General features: G+C 47.6%; 1 protein-coding gene across 2 annotated transcripts; it reads left to right on the forward strand.

The window, feature by feature from the left end:
- Positions 1-1,388: 1,388 nt before the first annotated feature.
- Positions 1,389-5,031, forward strand: LOC129636619 (cytochrome P450 26A1). 2 transcript variants are annotated; one of them, XM_055560126.1, is made up of 7 exons: positions 1,397-1,675; positions 1,851-2,075; positions 2,322-2,612; positions 2,701-2,859; positions 3,340-3,474; positions 4,080-4,232; positions 4,496-5,031. In XM_055560126.1, exons 1-7 carry the CDS (start codon positions 1,487-1,489, stop codon positions 4,835-4,837), a joined length of 1,494 nt encoding a protein of 497 aa, XP_055416101.1. In that variant the 5' UTR covers positions 1,397-1,486; the 3' UTR covers positions 4,838-5,031. The 2 variants fall into 2 exon arrangements, with proteins under 2 accessions (XP_055416102.1, XP_055416101.1); XM_055560127.1 differs by lacking the exon at positions 4,080-4,232 and having other exon boundaries at positions 1,389-1,675.
- The last annotated feature ends 11,301 nt before the right edge of the window (positions 5,032-16,332 follow it).

Below are 16,332 nucleotides of genomic sequence, written 5' to 3' on the forward strand. Positions count from 1 at the left end.
CCCTGACTGGTCCGAGGAAGTTCGGACCCTGTCCCACTGGCTCGACAGGGTTGGAAACGGGGAGCGCACGTGCGCTTCTCGCAGTGCCCGAGCTCCAGGCTGTGGCTGCAGGAGCGGCCAATCGTATAGGTGGGCAATGGCCAGAAGACCCACTTCCCAGTCAGGATTCTCTCAACACTCTTAATCAGCGGCCGGTAGAGGCCTGGGTTTAGGACCCAGCACCCCCTCTCCTCTGGGTAGGTTTCTGCCGGGTGGGAGCTAGAGAGCCCAGGTCACCCTGGTAAGGTAGCCTAGCCTGGGGTAGGGAAGAGTATGTGCAACCTTAGTCTAGCCTAAGGTAGCCCAGCCTGGGGCTGGGAAAAGTATGTGCAACCATAAGCCACTTTTGGAAACTCACAACTACCTGGAGGTGTAGACTGGTCAGGAAAGATCACCTTCACATCAAGGAGGAGGAAACGGGCTCAAGGATGTGCGGTGACTTGCCCAAGATCATTCAAGTAGAGATGGATCCGGGACTCAGAGCCCAAACTCTGGGCTTTCCATCCATCCTCCTGCATCTGTGTCTTTATCCTGCGAGGATTAAGGACCCTCTTCCCTTCTGCCTAGCTGGAGCTGCTAACCCCAGGGCCCTCGGAATCCGGCTTTGGCCGGATTGCAGAGCGCTGTTTGCCACTGAGTCGCAGATGAATTGCCCCTGCGGTCCCGGGCTAGGGAGTCAGAGTCAGGGCTCAGACTTGAGCAGGGTTGCACCTGGAGTCCTGGGGATCTGGAGGCTCTCTTGAACCTTTAAGTAGGACCTTCCAAGACTTCATGATGTGAACCTCGAGGGGTTTGGGAATCTGGGAATTAGTGGTCAGCCGGTCGTGAATCCCCGCAACTCTCACTTGGGAACTGGCTCTGGGCTCTTCTGTGGGGTCTCTGGAAGAGTCAGGAGGCCTGCGTTTTGCTCCGCCTTCTGAATCTCAATTTCCTCACCTGCGGGACAAGGCAGCTGAAGATCCCTGAACGCACTCCCCTTTACTTCCTCTGCAGGTGGAAGGGGGCCCTGTAAAACAGAAAGCGGGTGCAGGCAGCTCTGGGCTGGGACCTCCCGTCGGACCCGGCGGGAGGGATTCCGAAGACACCGCCAGGGAGCCCGGGGCGTGGAGTTTCCGCTCCCCGGTGCCCCTGCCGCCGTCCGGGAGCCCCGCACACTTTGTATGGGGGCAGCAGGCTGCTCCTAGCCCCGCGCCCCAGGAGGCGCGCTCCGAGAGAAGCCGCCACGGCGCCGCCTCTGCCTCGGCGCGGAACAAACGGTTAAAGATTTGGGCAGCGCCTCGCGGGGGGAGGAGCCAGGGGCCCAATCCGCAATTAAAGATGAACTTTGGGTGAACTAATTTGTCTAAGGTAACGTGGGCAGCAACCTGGGCCGCCTATAAAGCGGGCGCGCGGCGGGATTCAGAGCGCTGAGGGTGGCGGCAGGTGGCGCGGAAGGTCGCGGCGCACCATGGGGCTCCCGGCACTGCTGGCCAGTGCGCTCTGCACCTTCGTGCTGCCGCTGCTGCTCTTCCTGGCTGCGATCAAGCTCTGGGACTTGTACTGCGTGAGCAGCCGGGACCGCAGCTGTGCCCTCCCTTTGCCTCCCGGAACGATGGGCTTCCCCTTCTTTGGGGAAACACTGCAGATGGTGCTACAGGTAAGGGAGCTTGGGGCGGGATTGCACGATTCTCCCGAGCCCGACTCGGTTCCAGACTTCCACTGAAGCGCCCCCCGGGAGGGAGGTGACTGGGGCTAGGATCAGGACTGGCGGGAGGCTCGGCGCTCCCCGGCGCCCCCTCACGCCCGCTCACTCCTCCGCTTTCCTCTCGCAGCGAAGGAAGTTCCTGCAGATGAAGCGCAGGAAATACGGCTTCATCTACAAGACGCATCTGTTCGGGCGGCCCACGGTGCGGGTGATGGGAGCGGACAACGTGCGGCGCATTTTGCTCGGAGAGCACCGGCTGGTGTCGGTCCACTGGCCCGCGTCAGTGCGCACCATCCTGGGTTCTGGGTGCCTCTCTAACCTGCACGATTCCTCGCACAAGCAGCGCAAGAAGGTGAGGGAGGGGTGGCGGCGCCTGGACAGGAAGTGGGACCGGATTCGAGTAAGGGGTTCTGGCAGATAGGTGCTGGGCGAGCGCCAGCTGTATAAGGCATCGGCTGGGACCCTCTCAAACCCAGTGTAGCTTTCCCAGCCAGGAAGTGCCTTGGGTCTGGTGGGGTTGCAGATGTCTAGGAGACCCTGGAAGGCAAGAGGGGCGGGTGGGGCCGGGCTTTAATACTCTTCCCTCCTCGGAGTTCAGGTGATTATGCAGGCCTTCAGCCGCGAGGCGCTTCAGTGCTACGTGCCAGTGATCGCCGAAGAAGTGAGCAACTACTTGGAGCAATGGCTGAGCTGCGGCGAGCGCGGCCTCCTGGTCTACCCCCAGGTGAAGCGCCTTATGTTCCGCATTGCCATGCGCATCCTGCTGGGCTGCGAGTCCCGGCTGGCGAGCGGCGGGGAAGACGAGCAGCAGCTGGTAGAGGCCTTCGAGGAAATGACCCGCAATCTCTTCTCGTTGCCCATAGACGTGCCCTTCAGCGGACTGTACCGGGTAAGGGCGCCTTGTGGGGTTCGGAGCTAGGGCTCCGGGGGCGCGGGATCCGGACGTCTGCTCACCGCGGCGCGCTCTCTGCGCTCAGGGCCTGAAGGCGCGCGACCTCATCCACGCGCGCATCGAGGAGAACATTCGCGCCAAGATCCGCAGGCTGCCGGCGGCGGAGGCGGGCGGGGGCTGCAAAGATGCCCTGCAGTTGTTGATCGAGCACTCTTGGGAGAGAGGAGAGAGGCTGGACATGCAGGTAAGCCGCAGCTTCAGGAGCGGCACGGCGTAGTTTGCTCCCCTGGCTTCCCAAAAGCAATTCCTAGGGTCTCCAAAGTGCACGCAGAGGGGCCCAGGTTCCCAGAGTGAGAAGCCCTCCCAGATCCCAGGGACTGGACCCAGAGATTGAGATACCGGGTCTACAGAGCTCTGGGGAGAGGCCTCGTCGCCCATCCCTTTCAGGTTTTAAAGGGAAAGTTGGAATTTGCAAGATGTGAGTAATGTTGGGTGACTTTAATACAACTAACGCTTTTAAGAGTTCCAAAGAGAGTGGGAACTTACTGGCCTTTCCGGCTGTAGCTGAACTAAAGGGTCTTAGCATTTTGTTTAAATAGATTTTCTGTCAGTCGACTTTCAGCTCTTCTCATCTTCCCTCCTGAATCCTCAGTTCTATTCTGAGTAGTTGCTGTGTAAAATTGCATGCAGACTTGTCAAAACGTTGGTCTTAATCCACTTGTAGGCATTAAAGCAATCTTCAACAGAGCTTCTCTTTGGAGGGCATGAAACCACGGCCAGTGCAGCTACGTCTCTGATCACTTACTTGGGGCTCTACCCACATGTTCTCCAGAAAGTTCGAGAGGAGCTGAAGAATAAGGTAGGGGAACTGGCAGTGGGGGTGGGGTGTTGGCATGAGTTGAGGGGGGGCTGGCTATTAGCTTAAAAACCTCAGCAGCTCTCTAGCCAAGTTCCCAATAGTTAAGTGTGCTGCCTTCCTTGAGTATCTGGGAAGTACAGGGCTAAGGGTGAGTGGGTTGGATGGTGGGAAAGATAATTAACTGTGTGAATAAGAAGGAAGGAATCTTGAGCTGTAATCCCACTCTGGCAGGGTTCAACCTTGTGTTTCTTCTCCACTTTTGGTGGATCCTTGGAGGTTTTCAGACTTTCTTAGGTCTGTGTGTTCAAGGGCATGAATGGGAACCCCTAGGGGGTTGCGGTGGCAGCCAGCAGCCTTGGTGGGGACTGGGGGATGGGGAGAAACTTGGTGGTTCTAACTGGTGAGCTGCATTATCTTGGAATTGTAAATAATGGTTTGGGCCCAGGGATGGAGGCAAACGATCACTAGCTGCTCCTTGTTTCCCCCCACACTCTGGGATCACGAGGCTCTTTGGGTCCAGCCGCCACTTAAGCCTGTTTACGTCTGCTGGGCTGATTTTATTGGAGCGCAGAATAACCGTTCACTCTGTGTGACTGTTTTGATAGGGTTTACTTTGCAAAGGCAATCAAGACAACAAGTTGGATGTGGAAATTTTGGAACAGCTTAAGTACATTGGGTGTGTTATTAAAGAGACCCTTCGACTGAACCCCCCAGTTCCAGGAGGGTTTCGGGTTGCCCTTAAGACTTTTGAATTAAATGTAAGTTAAAAGTTCTCTCTCACCCGCCCCTACCTTTTGTGTAGTAGTTTTAAATCTCCATTTGTTTCCTGTGCTTTGACTTACATTTCTTTTGATAACATTGCCCTGCCCCTGAATGTCTGTTTTTTTCTCTCTCCACCTCTCTTTCCTCCTTTTCTTTCAACTCAAAACTCCGCCAAGGATATAAGTCTTAGATTTTTTTTTTTCCTGTTGACAGTTGAATTTCAGTTTGTCAGCCCTTTGGACATCATAATCTTTTGCAGGGATACCAGATTCCCAAAGGCTGGAATGTAATCTACAGTATCTGTGATACTCATGATGTTGCCGATATCTTCACCAACAAGGAGGAATTTAATCCTGACCGCTTTCTGCTGCCTCACCCAGAGGATGCATCCAGGTTCAGCTTCATTCCATTTGGAGGAGGCCTTAGGAGCTGTGTAGGCAAAGAGTTTGCAAAAATTCTTCTCAAAATATTTACAGTGGAGCTGGCCAGGCATTGTGACTGGCAGCTTCTAAATGGACCTCCTACAATGAAAACGAGCCCCACTGTGTATCCTGTGGACGATCTCCCGGCCAGGTTCACCCGTTTCCAGGGGGAAATCTGATGGGCCAGAAAGCCCAGACCTCAGACTCATTTGAAGTGTACATAGGCATTTCTACCTAGTGTCATGTTGATTTGATTATATTTAATTTTTAAATGTATATTATAATATTTATGTGTCTCTTCTACAGTACCACAGTCTTTAAATATTAAAATAATGAATTTGGATAGTTTCCAAATAAAATAAAATCTGAAGGTGCTCGTCTTGCATTTAATATTCCTGTGGGAAAAAACTCACCGGTTTTATATTCATATATTTAACTAGATTTCTAATGTCTACAGGCATGACTTTGTCATCTGTGCCTATCTATTTTCTGGGAAGAAGAAACCTTACCTGTTTTTTTCTCTTAATAGTTATTAGAAAATATATATTATATGTGTGTGTCCAAAGGTAATTTAGTAAATTTTTCCATGATAGTTTATATTCTCTATTTGGAAAAGCTATCAGAATTAATTTAAAAAATGAGAAGGGGTTTGCTTTACAGAGAAAGTTGAATTTGAAAAGAGAACACTTTGAGTTAATCCTCTTCTAATATAACACTTTCATAATTAGTACATTTAATACACATAAATCTGTGGTATTGCATAGTGCTAGAACTGTTTTCTGAAATTAAAGTTTCAGGTAAGACAAAGTTATTGACTAAGACCCCAAATCACTGGCCTGCTTCCTTTACTCTGAAGTTGCATATGAAAACAGTATTGGAAAAGGCCAGTCTTTGGTTTAGATAAGCGAATCCAGGTTTTCTTTATTGAAAATGAGGCAGGAAGAGTAGATTTAGAAAACTGACAGATAAAGTTTTTATCTATGCCAGGCAATAGGGTGTGAGCCTGACATGACTGATAAAATGGCCCAGTCATGACCCTGTGAACCTTGGCTAACCTCCGCGAAAGCGCAATTTTGTCACATTTCTGACCCTGGCATAGCCATGTTCTGAACTGAAGGCCAGACTCTCAATCCAGAAAGGTTAGCCTGGTGACTTGCTTATGCAAGCACATTTTCAGTTTTGAAATGGCACAATCTGCTTACTGAACCTCTGATGGCTTGTCGGTTTTGGACTTTAAAATTTTCATTACAATTTTAGAATCTGGCAACACTGCAGAAAAACTGGGTGGTCTAAATAGGTGTTTGAAAAGAATTCTGACTACAATGAGAGTTACATGTTCTACCTGACTTTAGTTTTTTAGGTGAAGCTTGGATTGTAACTTCAGTTGGAACCCTCTGATGTTTTAAGGGGTATTTACAGAATAATTTATAATACCTTATAATAACCTTATAATGCCTTTTTTTTTAATGAGAAAATACAGTTGTTGTTGTTTTTTTCCAGTCAAAGCTTTAGTGTCCCTTGGTGTGCAAAGCTGACCCTTCCCCCCGTAACATTCACCCTGGATCATTCCAGTTAGGAACACACTAGCCTGAGGACATTATTTCAGATAATTTATCCAAGGTCATTTTTTAAGAGTTTCAATACTTCTCTTTTTGCCAGAGGACAGTCAGTGTTTCAAAACACCGTCTTAGGTGACTCCGTGAGCGTGTGTCTCTATGAGCATAGTGCAGAAGGAAATTTGAGCCATTTTATCATATAATTTAATTTTTAAAATCTGCCTTTATTTTTTATCCTGAGAGCTTGGAGGAAAGTGCTTCTGGCTTGCATTTCCCAGAGCAATTAGCCTAATTATATTCATCGATTACAGAGTAGTACAGAAATTTATCTCGAAAATACGTTAAAAACACAATCTTTGATAATGCGCTTAGTACTGAGTAAAGGCGGTTTCCATGTGTGTGAGTGTGAGGCAGGATCGATGTCTGTGGCTGCTGTGTGGCTTTGATGGGTCGGGTCACGTGGTCTGGGCAGGCGTGTTTCACAGACCAGGCTCCTATGGATCCATGTGTCACCTGGTGGAGAAGCGTTTCGGGAGGAGGAGGTCAGTGTTTTGTAGACTTGGCCGAAGTTGGGGGAGGCGGGGAGACCACGTAAGAAAGGACTCTCTGGGGCTCCCAGGGGCCTGGCACAGTGCTGTGCCCTCCTGGGCCTTGGGTGAACCTGCCAACTGGCCCTCTGTTTCCCCTTCCTCATGTACCTCCTGCCCTGGCAGCCTCCCATTCTCTCTTCAGTCAGGGGTATGGTGTCACCAAGGACAGAGTACTGTCAGGACTGGCATGTGAAGACTTCCAGCGTAGTCCATAAAGCAGGACACGCATTGGGATTTTAGCCTTCACCAGTGTAGCCCCAGGAGGCCCAGAGGGGCACTGTAACTTGCCCAGGGCCACCCAGGAAGTGGCAGAACCAGGAAGGACCTCCTGCTGCCTTTTCCTTCTTTTTCTCCCAACGTCTAATAACACCTGCCTGATTTCTCTTTCTCTTACAGATAGCTAGGTCCAGGAGTGTCCACCTCCTAACTTCCCTTTGTGTCCCCCACCACCACTCTCTGTCCTGTGACAGTCCAGATCAGGAGACTGCAGGCAACTGGGAAATGGGAGCAGAGACAGGAAGTGGCTGCTCCTCCCAGAACCCGCATATTCTTGGAGGTTTCAGGGTGCTTTTTGCATCCTGCCACCCCTCAGAGGTCCACAAGGGGGCGGGCTTCTCCCTGCTATGCCAAGCTCAGCACCCAATGGTTCCCCCACCAGTGTCCATGAAATCCAGTGCCCACAGACTCTGGGCCAGGGCCTCCTTTTACCCCAGACAGCAAAAGGCCACAATTACCCGTGGCTTAGCCTTAGTCTCAGGCCTGGTCACGGCTTTTAGGCCCCTCTGGGAGGGTCACCCTCGCTGGGTTGGTCTTTGATCTCTACCACCTTTTGGTTTCAGAAGCAGCCACTATCCACTGTGAATCTAAGGTCAGCTGGCTCTGGTTTCGAGCCTTGTCCATGGACTGCCTATGTTGCTTTCACCATCCCTGAAAAATGGCTCTCAGTTTTCTGGGAGTGGGGCCTATGCTTTTCAATGTATGTGTGCATACTAGCCAGTGTTCAGATGACCCTCACCAAGCCTAGAAGCCACCCCACAAAAGCACTGTGTGAGGAACCAGGAATGTTTATCGAGAGGTTGTGGGGGCCCCTCCTTCCTTCCAACGGTGAAAGGATTGCTATAGTAAATACAGGTTCAGACCTGCTCTGAAGGACAGAGGAGGGTAAGCAAGAAGAAGAGAAATGTTAGTACCACATAAGGAAAACGTGAGACAACTAGAGCCCAAGACTTGACTCTGTATCAACTGCTCAGATCGTTATTTTACTTTAAAATGCAGATGAACTCCAATTTAGGGAGATGGGACATCCTGACAGCTTCTTTCAGAGGCATTCTGCAGTCCATGGTGATCATTCCGCTGAAGCTCCGAGTCAAACGAGGTGGGACCTGCGGAGTCTGACGCGTGTCCTCAGAGAGACACTGAACCCCTATGCTGATGCTGGAAGACCTCTCTCCTGCCCTGTGACCTGGTGCTCGCGGCTCCCGAGTCCTGCATCTGCTCTCGCACCCCAAAACCTCTCACAGCTGTGCCATGCTGACCGTCCACTTGACCTGGCTTCTGGGGTAATGCTCTGAGATGTTCCCCAGTGCTCCCCGGTCTCCACAATGCTGCACACTGACACTGGACTCTGCCCAACTGTCCTCTCTCTCCATCTGCTGAAAAGTTACTCACAGGTAGGCACTGTGTGTCAACACTGGGATCTTATAAATTCAGCCCATTCTTGCGTATCTCCCTGCCCTCCTCTGGAACACACTCACGCATAAGAGGTGTTCTTTGGGAGAGAACGTTTCCTGGGGCCAATCGACGCCATTCACCTTATGTCTCTCCAGCTTCACGGTGCCATGTTTTCCTTTGAAAAGTGAAACTTTCATCTTTGGAAAATCTCAGCAGCCGCAAGCTTACACGGCTGTGGTTTAACAGCATGTCACATTCCTGAAACTGATGCTTCATGGGTTTTTGGCCAAACAAGCTTTCCTTCTTTTGAAGTAGAGTCAACTTGAGTTAGAACCCTGGGACAGGGTGGAAATTTAGCCCTGGATTACGTGGTGGGTTTTCTGGGTGAGAGATATCATGTTGCAATATTCATAACCGTGCACTACAGCACCGAAGCCGACCCACAACTTATAGTTTTTCATCACTGCCAAACCCCTCCCTAGACTATCCAGGGGTCAGAAATCGACTCACTCATTTCTGACCATAGAAATCTACTCACTCATATCTGACCATAGATGCTTCAAGAATTTTATCCGAGCAACTCACAGACTCATTTAACTCAGATGCTTTGTGAAAAGAAGACAAGGTGCTTTGCTTAGACAGATATTTTACAAAACCATGTTGATTCATTAAGTACAGTCATACTGTCCAACATAACAGTGATTTATTTAATGACAGAGTAGGGGATTTTGTATTTTGAAATGGAAAGTTCATTTGTCAATTAGTCACAGGTTTTTAGGGCTGGAAGGGAGATTATGGATAGATCATCCAGGTCCCTCAGTTTGCAGCTGAGAAATCTGAGGCTCACAGAAATGTAAGGTCACAACAGAGAATTAGGATTGGCTGTTCAGTGTCTGTTAGTCTATCTGGTGTCTGATACATTGTAGCATAGTCCTCAATTGAAAAAAACTATTGTATTTATATAAGTATATAAGTGTATATGTGTACACACACACACACACACACACACACACACACACACACACACACTCACTCACACAGGTGTCAGGAATCAAGGGCAGGTGAGCACATTATTTGAGACTAAATTGCTTACAGGTTCTTCCTTCTACTGTGACTCTCAGAGCATGCTGGGTACAGACTGCTGGCATTTCTTGTGGGGCTGGGGGCTGGTGCTGCATATTAGTAGGGCTGGACCCTCAGCATTTAAAGTGCCTTCTTCTGAACAGCTGAAAACAAATTCTGTATGGTTTAAATTGCATCTCTCTTCCTGGAAGAAAAAAAAAAAGTTACATGTCTAACCCTCAGTACATAGAAATGTGACTTTATTTGGAAATAGGGTCCTTACAGAAATAATCAAGTTAAAATGAGATCTTTGGTGTGGCCCTCATCCAATCTGACTGGAGTCCTTATAAGAAGGGGAAATTGGAACACAGGGAGACACACACGAAGGAAGATGAGGTGAAGACATGTGTGGAGAACGCCGTGTAGAGATGGAGGACTGAAGTGATGAATCTGCAACCTAAGGAATGCCAAAGATTCCCGACAAACCTCCAGAAGCTAGGGGAAATCTAGGAAAGATTCACCTGCAGCTTTCTGAGGCAGCCGACTTCAGACTTCTAGACAAGAAGCGCCTCAATTTTTTAAAAACATTTATTTGTTCCGGGTCTTAGTTGCCGCACCCGGGCTCTTCAGTCTTTGCTGTGGCATGCAAGTCTTAGTTATGGCATGTGGGATCTAATTCTCTGACCAAGGGATCAAATCCAGGCCCCCTGCATTGGGAGAGCAGAGTCTTAGCCACTGGACCACCAGGGGAGTCCCAAGACAAATCAATTTTTGTTGTTCTAAGTCACCAAGTTGTAGTACTTTTTAAAATGGCAGCCCTGGGAAACCAACACAGTTTCCAAAGGCAAGAAACCTTATTTGTCAAGACTAGAAACCTTGTCTCTTATTTGGGAAAAACACTAGTTCTCACAGTTAGCATGCTTTGGAATCCCCTGGAGGGCTTGTTGAAATACAAATTATTGGGCTTCACTGGAGTTTCTAGACCGATGCTCAAATCTGCATTACTAGGTGATGCTCATACTGCTGGTCCCAGGACCACACTTAGAGAATAATCGACAAAAAGTTTTCTGATCTCGAAGTCAAGGACCACAAAATCAGGAGGGCCAGGAGGTAATTTAACAAGTGATATGAATGAGGGAGAGAAACAGCTGGGATTGGTGCGTGTGCTGATACAAGACATACCAATACCCTTTAAAGTGGCAGGAGCTGCTCAGTCTGGCCTGTCTTTGACCTGTAGGAATGAAAACTCTTCGTTTTTCAGGAGGTGCTGGAAATCCAGATTTGCATGGGAATACTCTGATGACTGAAGTGACCTAGCGCGCATGCATGCACTCTGTTTCGATGTTGGCAACTAATTAGCATTAAGACATTGTGCAGGCAAAATAAAGCCCATCTGTGGCCCTGATGGCTGCCAGTTTGCAACATCATAGGTCTTTTTTTTTTTCCTCTTGGGTCTTTGATCCTTGACGTTTTCAGAATGCTTGTTTGAGAATGGCTCAGCTGTGTGGTTCTGTCACAGTCTCTCATAAGGTTGAGGTTAAGTTGTTGGCTGTGGCTGCGTCACCTGAAGGCTTGGCTGAAGCGGGAAGATTCACTTCCAAGATGGCTCCCTCACAAGGCAGGAGGTCTCCGTATCTTGCATTGAGTCTCTCTTAGGACTGCTTGGGTATCCAAGCAGAAGACCTCCTTTAGAGCAAGTGGTCAAAAAGGCAGTGAGACAGTGCTGAAGCCTCTGTTTTTTTCATGACCTGGCCTTGACAGTCACACTCCATTTCCACAATATCTTATTGGTGACAGAGTTTAACCCTATCCATTGTAGAAGAGAGCCACATAAGGGTGTGAATACAGGAGGTGAGGACCATTGGGGGCCATCTTGGCTCCCCTACTCAATTTTTGAGTGGGTGCCTAGAGTCTTTTCCTGATCTCTCTTAGAAGCATTTTCATCTCCTTTTCTGGGCAGTCCTCGATTTCTAACATTTTGTAGTGACCTATCACCTATGGAAACTTAAAACTGCTACCAGAAAAAAAAACTCTATTACAGAATTTCTCAGCTGGATGGAGATTGAGGGATCACGGGTGCCAAGGCTACAAACTGGAGACTCTTGGGTAGAGCCTACCGGTGGACTGTTGTGGTAGACTCGTGTGTTTGCCAGTGCCTCCAACCATATCGCTGCATTCACTTCTATTACTTTCCAGGCCTCTGACTCTGCCTAATCTAACTGTCCTGTTTCCTGGACTCAGGATTTTCCATGCAAAAACTCAATAGTCCTGGGAAAAGTCAGATGGTCGATCACCCTAATCAACCACATTGTTTGCAAAATGAGCAAAATTCAGCTCAGACAGCAGATACAAATTGATTAGATCCTTACAACTCGAAGTATAGTCCATGGACCAGCAGTACGTGCATTGCCTTGTTGCTTGGTAGAGATACAACATCTCAGACCCCACCCTAGACCTGCTGAGTCAATCTGAAGTTTAACAAGAGTCCCAGGTGATTCTTAGGGGCTTCCCTGGTAGCTCAGCAGGCAAAAAATCCGCCTGCAATGCAGGAGACCCCAGTTTGATTCCTGGGTTAGGAAGATTTGCTGGAGAAGGTCTAGGCTACCCACTCTAGCATTCCTGGGCTTCCCTGGTATCTTAGCTGGTAAAGAATCTGCCTACAATGTGGGAGATCTGGGTTTGATCCCTGGGTTGGGAAGATCCCCTGGAGAAGGGAAAGGCTACCCACTCCAGTATTCTGGCCTGGAGAATTCCATGGACTGTATAGTCCATGTGGTCGCAGAGTTGGACATGACTGAGCAACTTTCACAGGTGATTCTTATGCACATGGTAGTCTAGGACTTCCTGAATAGGAGCAAAACCTGAGCTTGGGCTCTCTGAGGATTCAGATGTGCAGTCCATATCGGTGAACTAGATCCAACAATGACCTACTTGTGCTACGGTAATCTGACTTTGACTTGAGCATCTTACTTTTACTTCCTGCCTCCCAGATTCCCCCAAATAAATGGAGCTAAAGTTGCATTGTTGGAAGGAATTGAAAGTTCCCAATTCTCACCTGGGTTTGTGTAGTGGTTTTTATAAATCACTTTTCAGATTTGACATTCTCCCCCCTCCCCAAACAAAATGCCATTAAAACAGAGTTTAGGGGCAATGTCAGGGAATTTAGGTTATTTCCAGTTTCTGATACTCCAAGCAACTGGCAATCAATAAGTAACCTTGTATGTGTGGGCTTATGTACAATCTATTGCTTTATTTCTGTAGGATTGAGTCCTAAAAGTCCTGCTGGGTCAATGTGAATATGCTTTTAAAATTGTAATGAATAGACAAAAAGGTGTGTGTCCAAAGAGGAATGTCTGAAAAAATAGTGATGCATTTATGTCATGGAAAGTTATAGAGCCATAATAAGGTTCATACATGATACATGTCCACGGACCTTGAGGGATAACTACCAAATACTGTTAAACAGAGAGGAAAAGTTGCAGAGGGACTCAGGCAATTGGCAGGAAAAATTGAGGGGGATATTATACAAAGGGATTAATTACACTTTCTGAGTACATTTATGGATGCTTCTTATGGTTGTAAAGAATATGTGTTGATTTTGTAATTAAGAATTTTAGGAGAGAAAAGTGAAGGTGCTGTAGTTGAAGTGAACAGATATTCTACAGATCTGCCCTCAGTCTCCCCTGCCCATTTCCAACCGCCCCCAGCTCTTTGCTTTCAGAAACCGCATCCCAGATGGGAGCATCTGATTGGCTGAGCCCAAGTCACATGCCCACGCTCTAGCTGCTAATTGTGGAGGGAAGCTTTGTTTGACCTCGTTTGATCCAGCCTGGCATGCTGCAGTCCATAGGGTCGCAAAGAGTCGGACACGACTGAGCGACTGAACTGAACTGATCCAGCTATCTTCCCTGCCCAGCTGTCTAGGTATTACCCGCAAACAGGAGGTGTGTAGTGATATAGCTGACCCCTAAGCAGAAACTGAAGTTGAAAGCCTTAGAGCATTAGCCTTTTGAAAATCTCGCTGTGATTGGGAAAGCAGTTTTGAGTTAATTAACCATATTTTCCGGAGAAGGCAATGGCACCCCACTCCAGTACTCTTGCCTGGAGAATCCCATGGACGGAGGAGCCTGGTGGGCTGCAGTCCATGGGGTCGCTGAGGGTCGGACACGACTGAGCGACTTCACTTTTCACTTTCATGCATTGGAGAAGGAAATGGCAACCCACTCCAGTGTTCTTGCCTGGAGAATCCCAGGGACGGGGGAGCCTGGTGGGCTGCCGTCTATGGGGTCACACAGAGTCGGACACGACTGAAGTGACGCAGCAGCAGCAGCAGCAGCAGCAGCAACCATATTTTCAGAGAGTGCAAGTAAAAATAACAGACAGGCTTCATTGAGCATTTGCTATATGTGCTAAGTATTTCACATTATCTCACATTCTCACATTTCCATGATGCAGGTACAATTTTTAATACCCCTTTTACAAATGGAGCCACTGAAGCACAGAACGGTTATGTAACTTGCCCGGAGTCACACAGCTAGTAAGTAGTAGAGACAGGATTTGAACCCAGGCTGTCTGAGGAAAAGGTTCTGATCATTACATTGTATTGCCTCCAAGTTTATAGTTGGAATGGGCACTGATTTTTAGTTGGAATAATAGTGATTCCTGTTGTCACTGAATGCTTAGTGTATGCTGGGTACTGTCCTGTTATACATGAATTAATTTAATCCTCACAACAACCCAAATGAGAAAACTGAAACTCGAAGATGTTAGCAGCTCAAACGGGGCCCCTTAGCTTTTAAGTCCAACCCAGAGGGTCTGTCCCCAGAGCTCAAGCACTGAGCTCCACCCTCCAGAGCCATCTGTCCTTTACTTCTCAACACATCAACCCACCTTTTCTTCTCTGCTGATCTGAAAGCAGTTCTCTTGAGAGATATTGAAGTTTGGGCAATTGTCAGGATAATTCAATGGGAGCTTTGGATTTTATTTCAATTTTCCATTTCGTTTTGATACTGAGAATCTGACCCTAAGCTGATGTCACTGAAAATAATTTAAATTAAATCTGATCACTTTCATTTGTGAGGATTTGTTGGGAAGAAATATAAAAAGACAAAGGAGGTGTGTGTGAATGTGTATAATTGTGCAATTCTAAAATTTTATCATTAAAGAGATGACGGGAAAAAATAAGAAAGAGAAAAGAGATCAATAGCATTTTCTTGTTAAATTGTTACACATATAAAGATATGGCTTTTTGTGGGGAATTTATTCAAAAGAGAATTTTATTGCTAGAGGGAATGTGCTTTTCTCAGTGAAAATATAGTTTATCCTCAATTTGAATTGCAAATCCTTTCAAAAGCAGAGTGGAAAGGAAGAATAGTGCCTAACGGGAATGAGTTCTTTCTACTTTGTTTTTATAAAAACTTCCTGAGACAAGCTTTAAAAAATCATAATTATTTTAAAAAATTCAGATATTTTTAAAATACCTGATCTGAAAATTTTAGGTAAGTAATCAAAATAACCAGATGATTTTATACAATATTAACTTGGTTTAATATGGGAAAGAAATGACACTCAATACCCTTGCAGCTGGTGACTGGAAGCAGAAAATTGCAGGATGTCTTTGGCAAACTGTGGCTCTCAAAATCATATTTGCCCCTAGAGGATAAACCACATCATAGAGAAGTGGGGGGAAGGAGAGACACATTAACATTTGTTTGGCACTTACTGAGCATGGTGCTAGGTACCAAAGTTTACATATGGTACCAGAGTTTATCCTCACCACAGCCCTGTGCAGTGAGGTCATTATACCCATTTTGCAGAGAGGATAACTGAAGCTCAAGGAAGTAAACTGGCTTTTCCCAAGTTCCCCAGCTGGTAATCGGTTGTGTTTATCGGAGAAGTTCAGAGGAGAGCAAGCAAGGGCACATTTGGGTGTGTTAAGGAGGAGACAGAAGCCAGAGACAAGCAGGCAGGGGGGCTCTGTGATGCTCTAGATCAGGGAATGAGGAACCAAGAGCCCAAGCTTGGCAGCCAAGGTGACTTGGCACAGGTGAGGTCCCTGAGAGCGTTGAGAGGAGCAGAAGCTGGTTAGGGGAAGAGATAGGTGAGTCTGTGGACTGGAAACCCACAGAATGCCAGATGAATGTGTCCCAAGCAGGTCTGCTTCTCAGGAGAGGTTGGCTTGTGGACACAGGTTTGGAGGGAGAGAATGACGTCAGTGGGCATGGTGTGTAGAAAAGGGGATGGGAGGGAAGCCAAGGGAGGACGGAGAGAGGCTTTTGTGGTTCTGTTTTTTTCAGGTCTCTTCAGGAGGTAATAGCAAAGGGCACAGAGCAAGATGTAAGCCTAAGAGAGAGAGAAAACTACAAAGGGAGGATGAAACATTTTTTAAAAAGATGTAAAAGTTGGATTTTGAGGAGCCAAGCTTTCACTTTTAAATAGGACAAAGATCTGCTTTGTTATCCCTCTCTTCCATCTTTGGATCTTTTTTGTTCATGGAATTTTCCAGACAAGAATACTGAAACAGGTTGCCCTTTCCTACTCCAGGGAATCTTCCTGATCCAGGAATCAAACCCATGTCTCTCGAGTCTCCTGTGTTGGCGGACGGAGACCGCCATTAGAGCTACCTGGGAAGCCTCCCTGTCTTCCATCTTAGTGAATGTTAAGGTCTTTGTACATGAGTGAAAACACAATGGAATGAAAATAGTGTTTTGGGAGCTTTAGGGGAGGCCATGGGTCAACTGAGATGATGAAAGTGGAGGGGGAGGGGAGTTTCTATATACATCTGGGGTGATTGCA

The sequence above is a fragment of the Bubalus kerabau genome, chromosome 22 (genome assembly GCF_029407905.1).
Source record: "Bubalus kerabau isolate K-KA32 ecotype Philippines breed swamp buffalo chromosome 22, PCC_UOA_SB_1v2, whole genome shotgun sequence".
Lineage (NCBI taxonomy): Eukaryota > Metazoa > Chordata > Mammalia > Artiodactyla > Bovidae > Bubalus > Bubalus kerabau.

Excerpts from the sequence above, each read along its gene's own strand:
- LOC129636619 (XM_055560126.1), top strand. The coding sequence starts at position 1,487 with ATGGGGCTCCCGGCACTGCTGGCCAGTGCGCTCTGCACCTTCGTGCTG. Across the intron at positions 1,676-1,850 it reads CACTGCAGATGGTGCTACAG|CGAAGGAAGTTCCTGCAGAT; the intron begins GTAAGGGAGCTT and ends TTCCTCTCGCAG. Across the intron at positions 2,076-2,321 it reads CGCACAAGCAGCGCAAGAAG|GTGATTATGCAGGCCTTCAG; the intron begins GTGAGGGAGGGG and ends CTCGGAGTTCAG.